Source organism: Corylus avellana, chromosome 1 (genome assembly GCF_965113065.1).
Source record: "Corylus avellana chromosome 1, dhCorAvel1.hap1.2, whole genome shotgun sequence".
In the NCBI taxonomy this organism is placed as follows: Eukaryota; Viridiplantae; Streptophyta; class Magnoliopsida; order Fagales; family Betulaceae; genus Corylus; species Corylus avellana.
The window spans coordinates 20,383,953-20,406,691 of NC_142490.1; the positions used below are offsets into that span (position 1 = coordinate 20,383,953).

The 22,739-nt window shown below is 36.3% G+C and overlaps 2 protein-coding genes across 2 annotated transcripts; one reads left to right on the forward strand and one right to left on the reverse strand.

Moving 5' to 3' along the window:
* The first annotated feature begins 4,496 nt into the window (after positions 1–4,496).
* PHYE (phytochrome E) lies at positions 4,497–11,551 on the forward strand. The gene is made up of 4 exons (XM_059581099.2): positions 4,497–6,903; positions 7,699–8,506; positions 9,222–9,515; positions 10,961–11,551. Exons 1-4 carry the CDS (start codon positions 4,845–4,847, stop codon positions 11,196–11,198), a joined length of 3,399 nt encoding a protein of 1,132 aa, XP_059437082.2. The 5' UTR covers positions 4,497–4,844; the 3' UTR covers positions 11,199–11,551.
* A 1,108-nt stretch (positions 11,552–12,659) lies between these two features.
* On the reverse strand, positions 12,660–21,033 carry ML5 (MEI2-like protein 5). Its single transcript, XM_059581094.2, has 13 exons — positions 20,775–21,033; positions 19,078–19,120; positions 18,845–18,988; positions 18,297–18,766; positions 16,627–16,785; positions 16,419–16,535; positions 16,159–16,310; positions 15,470–15,561; positions 14,382–15,333; positions 14,202–14,286; positions 14,015–14,083; positions 13,618–13,797; positions 12,660–13,347 (listed from the first exon to the last, which is right to left on the reverse strand). Exons 2-13 carry the CDS (start codon positions 19,106–19,108, stop codon positions 13,219–13,221), a joined length of 2,580 nt encoding a protein of 859 aa, XP_059437077.2. The 5' UTR covers positions 19,109–19,120; positions 20,775–21,033; the 3' UTR covers positions 12,660–13,218.
* Positions 21,034–22,739: the final 1,706 nt, after the last annotated feature.

Below are 22,739 nucleotides of genomic sequence, written 5' to 3' on the forward strand. Positions count from 1 at the left end.
AAAAAAAAAAAAAAACCACTTATAACATAATTTTTATATTTTTTAAAATAAATACAAAAGTTCCTATAAATATAAAAAAGAATTGTATTATAAGAGTATTTTAAGAAATTAAATTTGATTCCATTCACCTGCATATGTACCAAATAGTAGATTACATATTTTTATTCTAGTGTTACAACCAGACTAATGAATAAAAACCGTTATTATATTCCAACTTCTTCAATTTCTAATATATATATATATATATATATATATATATATATATAATTCATAGTGCTTGATGTCTATATGTGTGAGATAGGGGTTGCACATGCCAGCGGATTTGTTGAGACACAGCTCAACACCTTCCTCTTATTTTTCTCCAAATAATTTCAGATTTGACTTTAATTTTTTTAACGGTTTAGATTTCTCATAAAAAAAAATTAAAATTAAATCTGAACCATTAAAAAACTGTCAAAGTGATTCATCTCTTTACGAGAATTAGAAGGAATAAAACTCGGGACACTTTGGCCCCATAATAAATAAATTTAATTTAAAAAAAAAAAAAAAAAAAAAAAAAACTATGATATCCTCCCTTTATTTGTTTTCCCAAAATGCCCCTACTTTTGTCGTTATAAACTTATAAGGCTCACCTTATTTATTGGCGCCAAACCCCATTTTCATTTTCTCACTGCTCAAAACTTGTCGTAACATAATCTCCGATCTTCTCTCTCTCTCTAATCTCTCTCTCTCTCAACAAAGAGTAAAGGCTTTCGCTTTTGGGAATCCAATTACATCTCCATCACCATCTTCTTTCTCTACACATTTAAGTTTCTGGGTAATCAATCTTCTTCTTTTTTGGGTGTTTTTCAGGTTTCTTTGTATTTATACAATTTATCTTCTTTTTACCTGAAATGGGTCGTCGGATAGGTGAAAATGAAACCATTAGCCAAGATCAAAATTGCCCATGAAGAGGGATTTTCGATGTTACTTGCTGAAGGGGTCAAGAAGAATGGAAGATCCGTGGGTTGTACTGGGAAAAAAAGTGGAGTTTCGATGGCAGGAAGTGATGAGAATGAGGATGAGGATTATCTGCACCGGAGAATTCTGGATTCTATTGTAAATTGGCATGGTTGTGAAGAAGAAAAAGTGGGTAATGAGAATGAGAATGGGATTTCCTTGACGCTCAAGAAGGAAGAAATGGATGTTCAGAGTGTTTGTTGTAATTGGAGCGAATTGCACGTTGAGAAAGCTGAAGATCAATCGTGGAGAATTGCGATTGATGATTATTATGTGGAAAGCGGTACTGGGTCGGTGCGTGAAGAAGAAAAATGGAATTATAATGAGAATGATGAGGATTCTCTGCAACGGAGAATTCTGGATTCTATTGTAAATTGGCATGGGTGTGAAGAAGAAGAAGAAGAAAAGGTTGATAATGTGGAGACTGAAAGGTCTGAGAAGGAAAAAGAGAATGGGGTTGATTGTGAGAGCGGTGGTTGTTGTAATGTGAGCGAATTGCACGTTGAAAAAGTTGAAGATCAATCTTGGAGATTTGTAATTGATGAAGAAAAAGTTGATATTGAGAATGAGGATGAGGATGAGGAGAATTCTCTGGTGCAGAGAATTCTGTTTTCTATTGTAAATTGGCATGGCTATTGAAAAATGTCAACCCAAATTACCAAAGAACTCAATGAAATAGAATCTGCATCAAGAATCGAAGAAATGAAAGTGATCTTGAGATGATCACATCTTTTTAAAAATAAGGGGTAACTTCATTTTAAACTCTGAATTACCACCCAATTTGACAAGCCCTACTCAAACTTTAAAACCTCTCAATTTGAATTCATGAACTTTCAATTGCAGTCAATTTACCCTCATCCATCAATTTTGCCGTTAAAATTTCTAAAAAGACAAAATTACCCTTCAATTTTCTTTTTAGTAAAAAAAAAAAAGAATTGAAAAAAGAATCACAAGGTGGTCCAATCGTGGGTCACCTTGTAATTTTTTATTTTTTATTTTTAATTTGAAATTAAGAGTAAATTTGAAATTTTATAAAAAAGTCGGGAGTATAAACGTCATTGTCTCACTTTTAACGTTTAAAATCTAACGGAAAGGTTCAGATTGACTGCAATTGAAAGTTCATGGGTTCAAGTTAAGAAGTTTTGAAGTTCAGAGGAGCTTAAAGTAAAGTTACCTTAAAAATAAATAATAATGTGAGCATTTAAAAGAAGTGTTGATAATCTGGAGTTCTAATTGAGTAATGTCTCTGTTTGCTTGGTTGATTAGGTAATTCCAATATCCAAAATGGATTATTGTTGCAAGCCTGGTGGGAGCAAAGATTATCTTAGCATTCTCTCTACAAAGAACACATGTAAGCCATTCTTTCAAACTAACCTTTCTTCCCATGGCTGCAGCTGGTGATCATATATATATCATCAACTCTTTCATGACTTCCATTAGTTGTATTAGAATCCAAGTAAATTGCAAAACATTCAATTTGTTTATAGTGAATCCCAAAGTAAAATAATTCTTGCATGTGTGAGGATGTACACTAAAGCTATTGCATTAGAATCCAAATAAAGGAAATTTTTACACAAGAATACTACTCCCTGTACTATACACAAAAACAACACCACAAAACTATACAAAGAATCTGCTCAAGGAAGCCAAAAACCTCCCCAGAGACTCCCATCTACAATCAAATGCAGCAGCAAACCAACTGAAACCCATCAACACAAAACAGCAGCAAAACAGAGCCCACCAGAGCACAGCAGCACTGCAAAGCAGCTACTAACTCAGAAAACTACCAGGCTTTTGCTTTGCTTAATGGGCCAGGTCAATTTATTGACCCATTCCTGCTGGTTACTTGGTTCTTTGGTTACCGGACCGTTTTCTGATTATATTGGGGTTGTTGTTTGGGTTCCCGACCCATTTTCTGCTTATTCCTGTGTAATATCCTTTTTCCCTAATCCCTCTCCGATTTAAAAAAATAAAATAAAATAAACTCAAAACTACCAAGAATACCCCAATTTTTACACAGGAGAACATTAGCATCAGAATCTTTGAACTTATCTGAGCCTTACAACCCGGGAACTAACCCCCCAACAAATATTTTGCAACATCAGAGTTAGGTGGATTACCAAACTTGACACTATCTATTTGTCTCCATAAATTGTAAAACACACGAGCCCAAAGCCAGTTTACAAAGAACACTATGAAAGCTTTTCCCTTTCCAGCCCATCAAGCCCTCTCTCACAACCTCATCCCAAGACAAAGGAAAGTAGAATAAGCACACTTGACCAAAACATCCCTCCATACCCTCTTGCTAAAACCACATTCAAAGAACAAGTGATCTCTACTCTCAATTCTGCTGTGGCAGAACAAACAATTCACATCACCATTCACACCCCATTTCAGCATTCTATCACAAGTGGAAAGGCTATCTCGGATTGAGAGGACTATGTTTGTGCCTTAAAAAATTGATAGATGGTACACAGATGGTACCTCGATAATTGCTAAAAACAAAAATGGTACCTCCGTCTAAATTTCATTCAAAAATTCATGCCAGCACCTCTAAAAATTGACATATATTCATATATCTAATTAAAAAATAAATAAATAATGTTTTTAAAACTAAAATGATTAAAAAAATACCTAAAATATGTACTTTTAACAAATATAAAAGTTAACTGTAGGGGATCAAATTGTATTAAATTTGTTTTTCAAGAGCTAAAATAAAAAGACCTAAAATATGTACTTTAAAAAAATATATTTGAAGTGGAGGGGGCCATGGCTTCCACCAACTAACTTCTAGGTCCATCCTGATTACGATAGTTGTTTTTATTTTATTCTGGTAACATCCTGATTATGACAGTTGACAACACCTTTAGAAAACTTTTTTTATTTATTTAAAAAAGTGTATGTATTTTAACTAAATGATGTGATAATTTATAATTGATTAAATGAGTAAATTAAAAATTTTAACTTATTAATTTAATTAATTAGTAATTGACTTGTAAATTATACACGTGTAATTATTTTATTAATTATAAACAATCACGTAAATTTGTAAAAAATATTATGATAAAAGTGCAGTTCCATTTGAAACTAGATGAAATAACAAGTTCATTAAAAGTTTTATATGCTAGGAGTTTTCCTGATGTTCTCTCCAAACAATTATTTATTTTAGAAAATATTTAGTATTTTCCAAAATAAAATATCAGCAGTGTAAAAGTAGAAAAAGACATTACTTTTCTAAAAAAAAATAATTAATTATTTAATTGCTACCTCTAAAAACTAAATCTAAAAAAAAAAAAAAAAGAATGAAAAAAATCTCTGACAAGCCACAGTATGTTGAGCAGATTTTTTTTGTTTGTTTTCTTTGTGAACCATTGCTTTTGTTGTGTTACGGGAAGACGACAAGGTGGGAGTGGTGGACACATTTCGGCTCATGGACAACCTTTGCCTTTGCAAGAGAGAAAAATAAATTTAAGAATAATAGAAACAAAGAAAAAATTCCGAGAAAACAAACGACAGAGAGAGAGAGAGAGAGTGACCCAGAGAAAAATGAGAGGAAGAGAGTGAGTGTGCGTGTGGGCGCGCGCCTAATAATAGTCTAATCAGAAGAAAAAAAAATGAGAATTTAGTTCATAAAAAGGGGTAGGGGGGTTGATTAGGAAGGAGCTGATAGCGCGTTTAGAGGATAACCCCAAGGTGCAAAAAATGAAAGAGACGTGTAGAAGGTACAAGGAGAAGAATCAAGCAACAGAAGAAGAAAGTACAGTGATGATAAAGATCCAGCTACTTGAGCTCCTCGTATGCCCACCTGAGTTTCTGGGAAAAACCCATCAAGCAGAGCCCTCAAAATGGGGGTGGGAGGCGGAGAGAGAGGCACAACAACCTTCTCGTCTTCAGCTGCAAGCAACAACAACATCATGAGGCCCAACACCACCAACACCAACACCAACACCAACGACAGAAGAGACAAAGCAATTGTTCAGTACAATGCTGACGCTGGGCTCATGGCTGAGTTTGAGCAGTCGGCGGTGTCTGGTAAGTCTTTTAACTACTCTAGATCAGTATTGCATGCTCCACAATCTGTGCCTGAAGAACAAATAATTGCATATCTGTCTCGAATCCAAAGGGGTGGTACGATTCAGCCCTTTGGTTGTATGCTGGCGATTGAGGAACCCACTTTTAGAATTATCGGTTATAGTGAGAATTGCGTGCGATTGTTGGGTTTAGACAGCCAATTTGAGTCAAAAGAATTAAAGGGTCTGATTGGGGTCGATGCTAGAACCTTGTTTAGCCCTTCTTCGGGGGCTTCGTTGACAAAAGCTGCCTCATCTAGAGAGATTTCACTGTTAAACCCCATTTGGGTCTACCCTAGGAGTATCCAGAAGCCATTTTATGCTATACTGCATAGAATTGATGTGGGAATTGTCATTGATTTGGAGCCTGCACAGTCGGGTGATCCCGCATTGTCCCTTGCGGGGGCAGTGCAGTCGCAGAAACTGGCTGTGCGGGCAATATCTAGGCTGCAGTCACTCCCGGGGGGAGATATTGGTGTGTTATGTGATACAGTTGTGGAGGATGTTCAGAAGCTCACTGGGTATGACAGGGTTATGGTCTATAAGTTCCATGATGATGATCATGGCGAAGTTGTATCTGAAATCAGAAGGTCAGATTTAGAACCGTACTTGGGTTTACATTATCCTGCTACGGATATCCCTCAAGCTGCTCGCTTCTTATTCAAGCAAAATCGAGTGCGGATGATTTGTGATTGCCATGCAAATCCCGTTAGGGTCATTCAAAGTAACGAACTAAAGCAGCCTCTTTGTTTGGTCAATTCAACACTGCGGTCACCTCATGGCTGCCACATGCAATATATGGGTAATATGGGCTCCCTTGCCTCATTGGCGATGGCAATTATTATCAATGGTAATGACTCGTCGAAGCTTTGGGGGTTGGTCGTGTGCCACCACACTTCCTCCCGCTATGTTCCTTTTCCCCTTCGCTATGCTTGTGAGTTCCTTATGCAGGCATTTGGAATTCAGCTATACATGGAGCTTCAATTGGCATCACAATTGGTGGAGAAGAAAATTCTCAGGACACAAACCTTACTATGTGACATGCTGCTCAGGGATGCCCCATTTGGTATTGTGACACAATCTCCTAGTATCATGGATCTAGTTAAGTGTGATGGGGCTGCATTGTATTATGGCGGGAAATGTTGGTCATTGGGTGTAACTCCAACTGAATCACAGGTGAAAGATATTGTGGAGTGGCTGCTCACTAATCATGGAGATTCCACAGGGCTGAGTACTGATAGTTTGGCCAATGCTGGTTACCTTGGTGCTGCTTTACTAGGTGATGAAGTTTGTGGCATGGCTACTGCAAGAATCACTTCCAAGGATTTCTTGTTCTGGTTCAGGTCTCACACTGCAAAGGAAGTAAAATGGGGAGGAGCTAAGCATCATCCAGAGGATAAAGATGACAACGGAAAAATGCACCCTAGATCGTCATTTATAGCTTTTCTTGAAGTAGCAAAAAGTAGAAGTATGCCTTGGGAGGTTTCAGAAATTAATGCTATTCATTCTCTGCAACTTATTATGAGAGACTCATTTCAGGATATGGAGGACAACAGTTCTAAGGCATTAAATAACATTGAGCAGAATGATACTGAGATGCAGGGGATGGATGAACTCAGTTCAGTGGCATGTGAAATGGTTAGATTGATTGAGTCAGCAACAGTTCCTATTTTTGGGGTTGATTCAGCTGGTCTCATCAATGGATGGAATGGAAAAGTTGCTGAATTGACAGGACTGCAAGCTAGTGACGCCATGGGGAAGCCCCTGGTCAATGAAATTGTTCATGAGGACTCACGTAAAACTGTTGAATATCTTATACGCAGAGCTTTGCGAGGTAAATCTTTTTTTTCATCATTGAACAATGACAGTCATTGAGCTTGATTTTTACTATCTGAATCAAATGTCATAGTAAACTACATTGCATTTGTAACTTTTTATAGTGCATACAGCTTGCTAATGATGTAACTTCTATGACATACTATCACTCATTGTGTAAAATATCCAATTCATTTAACTCAACTCCATAGAGTTTGTTCTAATTACATGTTGTGGTTGCATGAATCAATTTGACCATTCTATATTAGCTCTGGCATTTTGCCTTATATCAAATCCTGAGTTCACACTCATTCTTTACTTTCATTAGTGCTTTAAAGTGCCATGTTAGTTGAACCAAATGACTCTTATTGTGGTGAGAATTTGTCTTTGTTGCCATGCATAAATCATCATTACCTTTAATTTGTGTTCAATTAATTGAATGATCTGGAGCACACAAGAAACTTTTTTCTTTTTTTCTATGTATCGTGGAGCTTTACTTTAAATTTTATGACTGCAAAAATAAAAGTTCTTCAGGTCACCTGACACCTTTATTCTACCAAAATCTCCTTGTGTACTAAGGTTGCACCCCTCTACGCCTTATTTATGATATGACACTACTTATCAAAAAAAAAAAAAAAGGTTATTCTACCAAAATATTCGTGAAGATATGAGGGGTGCCTTGCAGTTTGGAGTCTTGCATGTTTTTCTTTTTATATTGCCTCATAAGTCTCTAGCCTGCAGCTTATTTTTCTTCTTCAATTTTCACAACTTTTCTCTGATAGTATAATTTTTTGTCTCCTTCTATATCATCCAGGTGAGGAGGACAAAAACATAGAGTTAAGATTGAGGAACTTTGGGCTTGATCAGCAAAAGTCAATTGTTTACATTATGGCCAATGCCTGCACAAGCAGGGATTACACAAACAATATTGTTGGGGTGTGCTTTGTGGGTCAAGATATTACATGTGAGAAAGAAGTTATGGATAAGTTTATCCGTTTGCAAGGGGATTATAAGGCTATCATACAAAGTCTGAATCCATTGATTCCACCCATATTTGCTTCTGATGAGAATGCCTGCTGCTCGGAATGGAATGCAGCCATGGAAAAACTAACTGGTTTTAGGAGAGAAGAAGTTATGGGTAAAATGCTTCCTGGGGAAATCTTTGGAGGATTCTGTCAGCTGAAAGGTCAAGATACACTAACTAAGTTCATGATTTTATTATATCGAGGAATTAGTGGTCAAGATACCGAGAAGTTCCCTTATGGGTTTTTTGATAAAAATGGAAAATTTGTAGAGGTATTCTTAACAGCAAACAAGAGGACTGATGCAGGTGGCAATGTAGTTGGCTGTTTCTGCTTCTTACAGATTGTTGTTCCTGACCTGCAGCTGGCCTTAGAAGGATGCAGGGAAGAGGATAGAGAAGAATTTTCAAAATTGAAGGAGTTGGCTTACATACGACAAGAGATGAAAAATCCTCTAAATGGTATTCGCTTTACCCACAGACTCCTCGAAAATACAACTGTTTCAGAACATCAGAAGCAATTTCTTGACACTAGTGATGCATGTGAAAGACAGATCATGACAATCATCGAGGATATGGATTTCAGAAGTATGGAGGAAGGGTAAGTCTTCTCATTTTAGGCCCATGACATGCATAATTTTACATCTTAAGTTCTAACGCAAATAAATTGTTCCTAATAATTGTTAAAGAAGAGATTGTGGCTCCTTATGCATAATTTCATTTATTCTCAGGGCATCTACATGTCTGATAATTAAGGTCAGAGGAATACATACTTGAATTTAAGGAAATTGCGTACAGTTGAGTTTCATATATCAACCCCAAAATTTTTTTTTTAAAAAAAAAAAAAAAAAAACGGTGACAAGAAAATAAGAACCCTGGTTGAGAGGATCAGGGGAGTGAAATCAGTATTGTACTTCTTCAGACCCATTTGTTTTGGACCAGATTTCAAGCTCCCACGCCTTAAGAAATCTGACTACATATACAACATAAGAAAAGCTAACCAAATTTGTTCTTCCTTCATTTCCTATTACATTTATGGTTGAGATTTGTCTTTTCATTAACACTAGTTTCTTTCATGATGTAAATTGCTTCTCTTTTTCCTATTACTTAGTGTTGTTATCGTTAGAAATACATTCCTCCTTTTATTATAAAATAGTTGTTATCTCATCATTTTTTTCCTCAAACCATTATTACAGTAATCACACACCTAGAAACCACTCTCAATAGACACCCCACATTAGTCATTGTTTGCCATGATGATGAACCTCTGCAACAATTACTCCTAATAGTCCAATATCTTATCCTGGTTACGGCAGTAGCTCGCAGCTAAACATGGAAGAATTTCTCTTGGGAAATGTTTTGGATGCCATTGTTAGTCAAGTCATGATCTTGCTGAGAGAAAGGAGCTTACAACTTTTTCATGAGGTTCCAGATGAAATCAGAACACTATCTCTATATGGCGATAAAATTAGGCTTCAACTGGTCTTGGCAGATTTCTTGCTTAATGTGGTGCATCATACACCTTCTCCTGATGGCTGGGTGCAGATCAAAATTTCACCTGGTTTGAAGCTTATACAGGATGGCAATGAATTTATTCGTTTACAATTCAGGTACCCCAACCACAACTAAGTTCATTTATGAATATTTTACTTGATGCTATGTTTATTGCATTATAAACTACTTGTTGAGTTAATATATGACCTTTTAAGGAGTTGCAACTCTCATCCTATTATCCATTTAATCCAATTTCTCCATTTTAAAATACTTAAATGTATTTCTTAAATATATTTCATTGTAAGAACAGAAAGGGAGTGGAGACATCACTCGCATGTTTAGGCCTTACATTCAAGATATATCCAGCCAAAAAAATTTTGTATCTTGTCATTGTCAAAATAGAAGTCTTGCGACTCATGCACCCATTGCAGATGATTTTTTTTTTTTAATGGATAATAACCATCTCGCCTAGTTTATGATTCATATTGTCAGTTGGAAGCCTTTGGTTTGCCCATCCTTGCAGTTCATTGAGGTAGCATGGCCTCGATGTCTTTCAGTTTAATGTGCCCTGTGCAAAACTCCAAGCAATATCCCAGGATTGCAAAAACAGATTCAGATATTCATTTGAATCATATAGGCAAATCATAATGTTTTTGTTACATTTAAAAGTAAGAACACAACAGTAATGCAAGAAATCCAAGAAAGTCAAAAAGGGGTTTCTTGCCTCATAGCAAAGCAGCAAGAGTGTTGTGCAATAACTGAAGGAAACCTGTCATTAAGGGCCAAAATTACCAGACATCATGTAAGAAAAAACACCCTTTTTATAACTCTCCTTATCACCAGTCCACCAAAATTACTCCTTTTCAATTTTGTTATCTTTTATTTACTAGAACTATTTCCATATAGGTAAGACCTTGTAAGTCCATATATACTCCAAAAGTTAGGCTGTTGCATTGAGAAATTAGGTTGTGTCTCCATTACCTTTGCCTTTCCCAATTATGATTGGCTTCAGACTGTAATTTCATTTTTATGATTTAGCTTGTCCCGTCTAATGTTATGAATCCCCGTTAACTGCCTTCACAGAAACACTAAGACTGCTTTTTAAGATATTGAGAAAATGTGCTCGAGTTTTTTCTTTTTCTTTTTTTTTTTCTTTTTTTTTTTGTGGGTTTGGGTGTCGGAGGGAGTCAGGTCAGGGACATACATTGTCAACTTGTTTCTCATGCATCAATCTTCAGATATCTTTTAGTTCCAGTTAAAAACTTCAAAATGGGATTCTATAGTAAACAATATGTCAATATCGCATTTTTTCTTCTCCAAAGCTTCAAAGTGAATAATCCATCCTGCACATGATACTCAATTTAGCTCCAAGCAGGAAAGCAATAGAGAAAACTCCTAACATTACATTTTGTGCTTCCCTGGTATCTTTTACACCACTTTATGCAATGATAACCTTGTATTTGTGCTTTTTCATCTCATTGTTTCCTATGAGTCTTATCATAATCACTATGACAGAAATAAGATTCATGCAGACTAAAATTTCATTTTCATGTGTATGTAGAATGAGTCACCCAGGCCAAGGCCTTCCTTCTGCTCTTATCCAAGACATGTTTGAGGGAGGAAACCAGTGGACAACACAGGAAGGCTTAGGTCTCAACCTCTCTCGGAAACTTCTCAACAGGATGAATGGTCAGGTTCATTATGTTAGAGAGCATAATAAATGTTATTTCCTCATTGATCTTGAACTTAAACAAGCAAAGAAAGCTAAAGAGGGTAACAGGCAGTTAAAAGCAGGATGACCCAACTTTCCTGAACCACTCTTAAAAGGAGTCAGGAAGATTATCTGCACTGGCACCTCAATTATGGCTATCTGTGTTGAGAAAATTCTCGTAAACCCTTCATGGTTTGTCAAAAATAACTCCTTCCCATGTACCAACTGTTTCTTCGTTATATGCTGGCAATGTGTAAAATTTTAGTGTTAATATGTGTAAATATATTCTCCTGTCTAAATAGATGTGTAGGAGGCAATGTGTCAGGTTAAATATTGGAGGAGTGTAGTATGAATGTCTGTTTAAGTTTACCTTTACAGTCTTTCTTTTGAAGAATCTAAGCTGTAATCTTCGCAAACTGTGGCAAGCTTTTTTAGCATCAATGCTTCTTTTTCTTGTCGTCTTCAGGCTATTCATTTTGAGCTGTTGCAATCGTTGTCAAAAGGATGGAGAATGGTACCTTTTAGATCATGATATCAACTGTCTCTGGGAAAGAGAGCAAAGAACAATATCAATAATCAAAAATTACACGATGATAAAATAAAGGAATTTGTTCCTGTGATTGTAAATTGGGAGACTAATTACTCGACAAGTATAGTTTGTTTGTTTTTTTTTTTTTTTTTTTTTTTTTTCCAATTAAAAGGGTAGGTTAGGGAGACCAATTATGACAATCCTACCTAGGCGTGTAGGAGGCCATACGGGAGGGGTATAAACGAAGAAAAGAAGTATAGATTAGTTTGAATGAAGTATTGTTACAATTTGTAAGATTATAGATGCGAGTACACTGACAGAGAAAGATGGATCCAACTCTCGGGTGCAATCCCTCCCCTCCCCCCAAAAGCCGCACCCACTGTAATTTGACTAAGCCTCTAAGCTAATGGTTGTTTAACTATCTCGTAAGCAAAATAATTAATAAAATTTAGGAGAAATTATATTCTCCCTTAAATTATTATATCCAATTTACTGTGTTTCCCATTAGAACATTATTCTAAATTCTTCTAAAAGAGTAGGCGACCTTTTTAGACACTGACAGACTACTGTACCCGTTTCTGGCTTTTTTTTTTTTTTTTATCTGAATAGGTATTATTGTCATTTTAGGTCACAATTGTCAGATTTAGCAAAAATTCCTAGAGTTAAAAGGCTTTTTAAATTAGTAAAGCCATTGCAACTTTTTAAAATTTAGAAAGGATATATACTGCAAGTCGAGTAATAGTTTGAGCGACAAGAGAAGAAGCATAGTCACCCTTAAAATTAACAAATTACATAAAAATTACACTCTCGATGTAATTGTTTTGGGAACCAACATAGGCATGGAAAGCAGTAGCTATGCCGAAGAACACTGTGCTTCATACAGCATAAACAAAAATCATGATTCATATAGGATGAGATGTAGGGTTTCTTCTTCAACACATTTCCTTAAACAGTTGAGTCAGTAATGTGGCTCTACCCAGGCAATACTTCTGTTTATTTGAACGTTGTAGAAAAAAAAAAAAAAAAAAAAGCAAGCATGCATTATAGCAGCAACAGTCTGTACAATGTCATGTTAAACATACATTGCGAATTTCCATTTCAGGAATACCCAATACATAAGACTGAAACTCCAAAAAAAAAAAAAATTCTGTTCTTCTCCCCACTATACAATTTTGTGGCCCATGTTAAATCGCCAACCCTCAAAAAACTGTTACTTTTACCCATATAAACACCATATATGCAGCAGATTAATAAGTTATCCAACCCCAAATGACAAGCAAAAACGAGGCAAAATCAGGCACATTTACCATAATTCAGTTCACTGGTACTTCACCTTTGCTCCTTCCTCATATATCAAGCTATTGCACATCACCAAAGTGCTTCTACAGCTTCTTCCAATGCTTTCTAGCAAAATTAGGGAAGTACTACAGTACAAAATTTCCATGCCTCTTTTAGTTCTCTCTTTTTCGTCTACGGGATTCACTCCTTCCTAAAAATTGATACACTTGATTATATACGCAAAAGTTAGAATTCGCAGCCACGATCAGTTTGGGCTGAGCACGATCTGCATCGGATACTCTTAAAAATTCTCTGGCCTCTCACCAGAGCCATCCTTTGTTGGGCTTCCTGAATACTCAACCGAGTGCAGATCGTTTGGCTTGAGGACCTGGATGTTCAGACTGTTGGAGGGAAGATGTTCCAGAATGATCTACATAGAAACAAATATATGAAGAAATGATCAGCAAAAGCCATGATCTACCTTGACCAATTAGAGCACACTGCCAGTGCTGATTGAAATTGATTTACAGATAATTATCAATTAGTCATATCACTTTAGTAGACTTGAGAGAAAAATATATCAAGGAAATTCCAGCAAACTACAAATTTTAGAAACTTCAAGAGTTCCATGAGTCAAAACTGATATCACTATAATTAAGCACAATCCAATTGCCTTTTATGCAGTTATTAGTTTTATTACCTGATCACCAGCCTCTGAACCCTCTGAGTGAAAGAGGATCGGGCGGCAGCGCTTATCTTCATTCATCAAGCTTGAATTCTGGAAATGTGTGACAAGGGCTGCCTTTCCCTGGATTCGAGCATATGCCAAGGAAGCAACCTTCTCACTATTAAACTTCTCCCACTTCTTCCCATTAAATGCCTGCACAAAATTAGAAACATTAAAGAGATCTACAATTTGTTTTTCAGTACTTCACTCACTGGGAAGCCCTTTTTAGTTACTAGCAAGCAAGGACTACATCAGTTGCTACACCAAAACAAAGATTTAGAGGTAAAAGAAATAGGAGGGGACCATGATAAAGAGAGAACCCAAGGAACTGATCCCAAAAGACCTTAAAAAAAGAGCATAAAAATAAAACCTCATAGAATGGAATAATGTGAGAAGGAGACAACATATTGATAAATGCATAGCCCACATTGCATTTATTCTGCACCAACAAAAAGTAATGCCAATCAGTTCCAATTGAAGAAGAATTGATGACTATACTGCAGAATATAAACTAGAAAGTATTGTTAAAACTTCTTAAGAACACCAAATATAATTACCTTGAAATCAATCGGCAGATAGAGGAAATCGTAAGTACCCCTGTGGTTTTCATCAATAGCAGCTAGCAACATTTTCGAGGTGTATCTGTAGGACAATAACAATACAAAAGTCATTATAACTAGGCATCCAACAATGTAAATATCAATTACGGATAACAGATCATAGAGGTAAAGTCTTACTTATTTGGGATATTTTTTATCATTAAAGTTGTTCGAGTATCTTCCCCACTTTTAATCTTATCCAAGTCAAGCTGAAACTGTTTCTTGCTATCAACTTGGTTCTCGACCCTTCTGTTCCGCCCACGCTCAGTCAAACCCTCCATACTGGTCGGTGACAGTCCTGGGTATGGACCATTACCTAAAAACACAGGGCTAAGCCTGGGCGAGGACCGCATCCTGAAATTTGATGAACCATTTTCAGATATACTCCCTGGTATACTAATGCCAGGGTTAATTGCAGCACGAGCGCCCATATTTGCCATAAAATTTCCATCATTAGCGCCCAAACCCATGCCTCCATAAGCAACAGGACTCATAAATGAAGTTTCCGGTGACTCCGCAAAGAAACCAAAGTGCCTCTCAAGAGGAACACCGGATGGAGCAGATCCAACATGATGATGATTATGTGGATGGGATGAGCCAAGCAAAGAGCCAGGCCGGCCAGAGTAGGGAAAGGCATGACCCTTGCCATTAGATGTATATGGATGTCCCACAGATGGTCTTGGCCAAGCTGAAGAATTGGTGTGCTCTGAGTATGGATTTGGACTTCCCCAGAGAAACTGCTGCCCAGATAATGTTTCCATGCCAGATCCATTTGAAGTTGAAGGGCCAAAAGAGGACATTGCTTGATTGTACTGGCCCAACTTGGGTTCTGGAAATGAATGCGACTGTTGCAAGGCAGCTTCATACGCTGAACTTGTACTGGTAAACATGTGGTCCACATGGCTACCCCTTCCTAGGTCCTTGCCAATAGGAGCAATCTTAACAGTGTTTGATAGTTGAGGATGCAGAATTGAAGCCAATCCAGGCAAATGGTTGCCAGTTGTTGGGCTCATGGTACTATAACCAGGGGATTTACTAATAGTTTGCATAGAATTATGTTCAATAGAGCCATTAAACTGTGCCCAGTTACCTGTCATGAACATTGCTTTGACCTCAGTTGTCAGGGAAATAACAATTAAAAAAGAAACAGGATCGAAAAATCACTAACTCAAACTGTATATGCGCAAGACTACTCTGATCTCAAAAGAGCATCACAAAGGACCTACCAGGGGGAGAGTTGGCAATTGGTGAACCCACTTGATGCCGAAAACTCCGAGACTCATCTTGTTCAAGCTCTTGATTCAGTTGTAACATCAAGCTAAAAGTACAACAAATGGTAACATCAATCATCTGCATATTTCACTAATAATAAAGCAAGAAAAATAAAGGGAAAAGATTCTTCAAAAATAAAACATTAGCAATCAGGATGATGTGAGTTTAATAATCCAAAGTACCAGATATAAAAAAATGCCAAGTATCAAGGAAACACCAAGAGTTAACACAAAAAGAGACTACCGCACTCCCATGACAACAATAGTTCTCATTTCCATCAGTTTCCACTTCCTAACTGCTTACATGTCCCTTTTTAGAGGGATGTTCAATGCATCCAAAAAATAAATTCTCACTATGAGCAAAGACAAGAAACAAAAACCCGAATATTGTAAGTTATTCTGTCCAAGCAGAGCCGCTGCAACTTAAATATAGGGTTTGATGGGCGACCTAAACTACCAGAGTTTGATTCCCCAAAAAGAGCCATTATTTTTTGCACGCAATTAGTGCTAGACAATTGTTACAGAAAACGAAGCAAGGAACTGCTTTCTAGAAAGTAAAGAAAAAATACTATTATATGAGAATCACTACTTTCGAAAGGTTATAACATTCAAAATGTGAAAATCAAGCATATTAGAAAACGCACTTTCGACGAGCTCCACCAGGACGGCTAGGTTCAAGCTTTATGCGTTTACCAGCTATGTCACTCCTATTTAATGACTTAAGTGCTGCTTCTGCGGCTCTAACATCGTAAAATTCAATAAACTTATGATGCCTCTTGTGTGGTGTTTCCCTTATCTGCTTTGTACATTAAGTACCAAATTGCACAGTGGTTAACCATAAATGCAAAAGAAATGCCTGAATGAAAATGAGGAAAGCAACAATCTGAAAATGTAAACCTATCACCTCTTTGACCTCGCCATAAGCCCCAAATATTTGACGGAGATCTTCATTTGAAACTGATGGATCCAAATTAAAAACTACCAAAGTTCCTTGATTAATATCCTTGTCTGATGGATTATCCTGGTGTGATGCAACAAAAAAGAAAACAACAAATGATATGATAATCAAAAACATATCAACAAATAAGTAGGAATTGGAAATGTTTCAAAACCTTTGGAATTGAGAAGTGAATGTCAAGTTTCCTCCGTCGCAGTGGCTTGTTTTGTAATGCACGCATGGCAGTTCGAGCAGCACGGATATCATAATAAGATATCATCACAAAACCCCTATGTTTACATGCAGTATACAGTGTTCTGATATCGCCATATTGCTACAAAACAATAAGAAGAATGAAATAAAAATAACTTTATTTACCACCATAATTTATACAGCAAAGGCACAGAAGTATTAGCACTCAGCTAAAGAAGAATAAAATTACCCTGAATTGAAACTCAGACCTAACTAACCAGTTCTTCACCCAACATTAGAATTCAAAAATCGAGTGTCAAGGCCCAACAATTTAGGAAACCGCTTATAAATTTAAATGCTAGCAAGTAATGAAGGAAAACATACTTTGATCCACCAATGTTACATTTCTTTCGGCAGAAATAACAACCGAAGTTGAAAAATCATAGTTTGAGTCAGATCAATCAAAGTTTAATAATTGAGCTTTTTTTCCCCTATGTTTCACATGAAATGCATCTGCTAACAACAGCAAATATGCCATGTCGAACAAGGTAAATACAGCCAATACTTTGCAAAAGCATGCATGCATGGTTATATAATGGGTAGATAAGCACCCATAAACCCCATATAAAGGGAAGTTAACAATGAAGTTGACGGGGATGTGTGATAGAGCAGGAAAACTAACAAATAATGACTTATGCGCCCCATTTTATGCTACTAAAACTGTTCACATAACCATGTCAATGCAAGATGCAAGGGTATGTGCAATTCTTTTTTTTTTTTTATGACAAGGAACCTCAACAAGGTAGGGCCCTTCAACCCACCCTTACAAAGTAAACCGTTGACCCATGTACCACACTCGGAAGTTTCCCTACATGAATCAAGGCAAATCGCTGGTTTTTACATCAGGGGGTGTGGCCCAAGGGGGAGTTTGCACCTAGTAGGTCTCGAACTTAGGATCTAAGGGGTGATACTCCCTAAGACCACAAGCCTCAACCACTAGGCCAACCCCTTGGGGTTAAGGAAGTGCAATTCTAATAGTTAATCAATTTCTGCACCCAACACCCTACCCAAGTCCTTGTAACATGGCCCCCAAGGATAAGTCCTAAAAGCATTTAAAACTTATTCACAAAAATATATTCTATATGCCAGAGACCGACATTTATTTCATATTATACAACAAAATAAGGCACTACATTCCTTAGTATTTCAAAATCAGGATGTGCATCTTGCACTGGGACAAAATTGCTGCAAAACCATGTAAAACAGAAATATAGGCAGAGTGAATGAACAATTACATCACTAGGAATGAAGAGAACATGAAAAAGGCTAAAACATTAAATCTATTAAATGATTAGCAGCTCATTGAAAATAGTTTTCAAACCTTAAGAACTATAGACACCACAAGAAATCCAACAAAAAGGCTTCAAGCAATGAAATCATGGAAAATTGACCCACTAATGAAATCAACAAAGTTTCAGGCAAGATCAAGTTCTTTTTTGGATGAGCATGTGAAACATCAAATTTTATTCGTTAAGCATAACCAACTATGAATTTGCAGTTCTAAATCAGAGGAAGAAACTATCTCAAATCATGATAAAACAAAAACAGATACTACGAATTATACAAAGAGGAGATCTCCCTAACTTAAATTACCTCAAAGAGTGCCCTTAGTTCTGAATCCTCGACATTACTATTAATATTCCGAACAAATAATGTTCTGGAAGGATGTTCACCATATGGGTGTTCTCCAGCAACAGTTCCCACGCCATTTGGAATAGCATAGTGAGGTATCCCGTTCCCAATAACCCCATCAGATAAATTGATCTTTGACATTCCCATGCTCAAGCTCTCCTGTGGATCAGTTTCCAACTCCATACCTCCTCCACTACCAAAGAAATCATACTCTCCCAAATCCTCCAATGAACCAGGCAACCCACTTAGGTCAAAATCATCCATTATGCCAGCTAAAAGCTCATCCTCATCATCAGGGAGCAAGCTTCCAATTGCATGAGTTTCAAGGTCTTCAAGTGAATCATTACCCTCCACATCTTGGTCGATTTTCTTTAAGCCAGATGGGGCATAATCCACAGGCTGACAACCATGTTCTGTTTCATTCAAGTTCACTGCATGTTGGAAAAATAAAGTAAGAATTCACATAATGAAACCGCATATAAAATCTGTAAGCAATCACCAACACCTACATTTTTCATGAGGAAGAACAGGCAATGAACTTGAGAAAAGGGTAGCATCACTTGAGGCATAGTAAGCATCAGATCCAGATAAAGTCCCCCATGCACCACTTCCTGCCTCCTTGGGAATATTTATTGGCGGAATCTTTGTAGGACCTATCACAAATAGTTCACAAGACTTGTCAATCAGAAATTGTACTTGATCTACCATCCGCATAACAGTACGGGCAATTTTAGAAAGTTACCTGAAGGGAAATGGTTTGAAAACTGATTCATTGCATCACCTTTCTGCTTAAAACACAATGAGCAAAGTTAAACTTCTGCAATAACTAAATAAATAAATGATACTCAGAACTTAAAAACTAATAATTAAACTATTACTGACACTAGCTAGGAAGACAAGATCACAGATCCTCTGGGAAATGCAAAGCGAAGTTAGTACAAGCAGCCACCACACATGATGAACTCTTGGTGTACTCAACCACCATGATTAATAGCAGCACACTAGAGGAACCAGAAAACTTGGCAAGTATGAAAACTATGGAAATTTTAAGGTACGACTGAGTAGAAAGAATAAATTAATAAATCCCTATAACTTCAGGGATCATACAAAAATCCAAAATACAAAACAAAAATTAAAAATAATAAAACTACCACAACGGCCACATATTCACTCATAAATTAATATACTCCAGCATGCAAAACTCCAGGGGTTTTTTTTTCAACTGAATACTTAAATTATTTTAAGCTGTTATTCGTGCTACTATCCCAATAAAAAGGGTCAGTGCACAGTCACAACCCTAATAACAAAAATCCCAGAACTACAAGTGCAAGAAAACCAATCAAGCAATACAGCAATTCCAAGAAAAACACAATAGTTCTCTATCTTATTAAATCCCAAACACGAAAAAGGAATGCCACTTTGATATAAAATATAATTACATTCAAGCATAACTTTCAAACTTCTCTACAAAGCCCAACAATGTGAATTACTTAAGTTTGTGTGAGGATGAAGCGCCTCAAACTAGTTTCAGGATTCCAGCTCGGAAACACTCAAAATTCTTGTTTCTGTTATGGAATTAACTTCACTAATCAGGGTGTGTAACAAAAACGTAAAACTCCAACTCTTATTTAAAGCAACCAAGAAGTAGAATTGGCACCAAGAACCCACCAAATTCAATTCCTCACAACATTTCCATACAACCGAATGGCACATAAGCACGCTATTCCAAATATCGACAATGCATCAAATTGAAGCTTTACATCTATAGAAGTTTCCAGTTCAGGATTTGAGAGTGTAATTTTATAGTCATTTTCAAGTGGCTATGTATGAAATCTAAAAAGACTCTAAAAGTAACGGAAGATTACAGATATGAGTAGCCCAGATATAATCTGCCAACACTAACACATGGATAGCAAATACTTCAACCACCCCCCCCCCCCCCCCCCCCCCAAAAAAAAAAAATACAAACACAATAAAAAAACTACCATAAAAATTAAAACAAATATACTTATCAAAAAAATAAATAAAACATAAAACAAATATGTCTTGAGTGTGTGTATGTATGTGTAACAACCACACGCACACACCAACGAGAGATGTCGTAAGGTAACCACCAAAGTTCACAGTTTCACAAACTGTTATAGAATAGTAAGTGATCAAAACTACCAAACAGACCCAACAACAATAAAAAAAAACCCCAACTTTCCATTCGACCCAAAAGGTAAAGCAAAATCCAAAACAAATAAAAAAAAAAAAAAGCAAAATCTACCGTCCCAACAGTACTTCCGAAACCCAAAAAAAAAAAACAAAAACTTCGAATTTAAAAAAAGAAACCCACTTTCCAAACCAATTCGATCAAACCCACGAAACAAATTCACAGCAACAAGATTTAGCATTAACCCAAAAGAGAGAGAGGGAGAGAGATACAAGAGTAATTACCACAAAGAGGTACCGACCCAGCCAACCCTAGACCCTGGCAGAGGAAATAGATTGTCACAAAGAAAGAAAGAAAGAAAGAAAGAAAAATAACTCTTCAGGATCAGAGAGAGGAATGCAAGTCTTTGTTAGTACTTGCGCTTGTTTCTCTCTCTAGCCCAATGGGATTTTTTGTGAGAGAAAGAGAGCCTGACGATGATTGGACGAGAGGAGTGAAAAGAAGCAGAGAATGATTGAGAGAGAGAGAGAGAGAGACAGAGAGAGAGAGTTGGGTTTCTGGGAAGGGTGGGTGATTCAACTCTATTTAAATTGATTTTGGTGTCCAAAAAATAAAAAGATTTGATTATTAAATAAATAATAATAATAAGAAGAAAATTGGATTTGGATAAATGCTTATCTGGACAGTGACCCTGATTCTGACCTTAATTGCAGCAGTATTGACTTAATGGCATCTGGTGAATATGCCACTGTTCAGGGATGATGGTAATTTTGACCAAAAAAGAGGGACATTAATGGGTTTTGGTACGAGATAAAGGAGGATAATATTTGGCCACGTCAGCTAAAACTTGGGTTTTGAATATTTAAAAAGATGCAATTACCCTTTATGATTGCACCTTGGATTACTTGGAAAAAAGAAAAATTGATTTTTTAAGGGTGAAAGATTACAATTATAACATGCTAATTATAGCCACTTTGAAGAACATTGCAGGACAAGACAGGCACATAGGACAAATTCTCCATTTGCAACCAATTCCCCACATAGAACCATTATAGAACACCTGAGGTCTTGTGCTTTCTTCATTTCTTATTTACTCAACAACCTAAAATATATATATATAACCAATTCCCCACATAGAACCATTATAGAACACCTAAAATATATATATATATATATATATATATATATATATATATATATAAGCTTGATAACATGTTGAGAATGTGCCTACTTTGTATTGGGGTCAAATTGATAGAGCTTATGAAGGCCGACTTAAAGGAATAGAGCGGAGAATAGATGATAGGATTCGACCTGAAAGGAAAACCAATATGGTTCGACTAGCCACATTAGCATAATGTCGGGTTAAATAAAGACGGTAATTCTTGCTTAAAAGAATGTCGCAATTGTAGTATTGAGATAATTACGTCGCGATTTCAATCCAACTTAAATTCAATTAACTCAAAATCCAGTTGAAGCCAAGACTCATTAGTGAACACTTTTATATAAGGAAATGTCATATCATCATACATAAATACTCATTTGCTTAATTTGGATGAAAAAAAAAAAATGTAGCTCTTGTTTTGAGCATTATAGAATTAATTTTGTTGACTTAAACGCATCATAGAGTTATCCTACTAGCAACCTCCATCAAGTCTCCGACCATTTTCACTTGTTTTGTAGCTATTCTTTAATTAAATTTGACTATGCGATCAACATTGCGTAAACTTTCCATATATCGTTCTCGAATCTTTATCTTTCTCTTCTCTCGCATTCGATTCTTCAAACCCTTTTTTCTTCAAATTATAGCTAACCACATATACACATATATAAAGTAGAATAAATAGGCAATGATGTGATGAATGCTAGAATTCATGTTGGCTTATCAGCAACAAAATGGTACAAGGTATAAAACTTTTATTTAAATTTTTAATTTTTAATTTTTAAATTTTTTCCTATTTTTTGTTGGGGGAGAGGAGGAAATGGGTGGTGGTTGTTGGCCCGGCATAAAGTAACATGAGTTAAAATAATTACTTAAAAAATAAATGGAAGCTTTTAATTTATACTAGGAATATTCCATGTGTCATCAATTGGTTTATTCAATGGACCTTCCTCTTTCTCTGCTTTCACACTTGATCTTTAAGTATTTCACGGAACCCTAGTCAACTTGTGCTCTTCAAATTCCCTTAAATAAAATAAAAAACAATTACTAGTTTTTGTACTAGAGTCATTAAATTGCTTTATTAATTGTT

Excerpts from the sequence above, each read along its gene's own strand:
- PHYE (XM_059581099.2), top strand. The coding sequence starts at position 4,845 with ATGGGGGTGGGAGGCGGAGAGAGAGGCACAACAACCTTCTCGTCTTCA. Across the intron at positions 6,904-7,698 it reads TATACGCAGAGCTTTGCGAG|GTGAGGAGGACAAAAACATA; the intron begins GTAAATCTTTTT and ends TATATCATCCAG. Across the intron at positions 8,507-9,221 it reads TTCAGAAGTATGGAGGAAGG|TAGCTCGCAGCTAAACATGG; the intron begins GTAAGTCTTCTC and ends TGGTTACGGCAG.
- ML5 (XM_059581094.2), bottom strand. The coding sequence starts at position 19,108 with ATGAATCAGTTTTCAAACCATTTCCCTTCAG. Across the intron at positions 18,989-19,077 it reads TTCAAACCATTTCCCTTCAG|GTCCTACAAAGATTCCGCCA; the intron begins GTAACTTTCTAA and ends TATTTGTGATAG. Across the intron at positions 16,786-18,296 it reads AACTAAGGGCACTCTTTGAG|CAATATGGCGATATCAGAAC; the intron begins GTAATTTAAGTT and ends ATTGTTTTGTAG.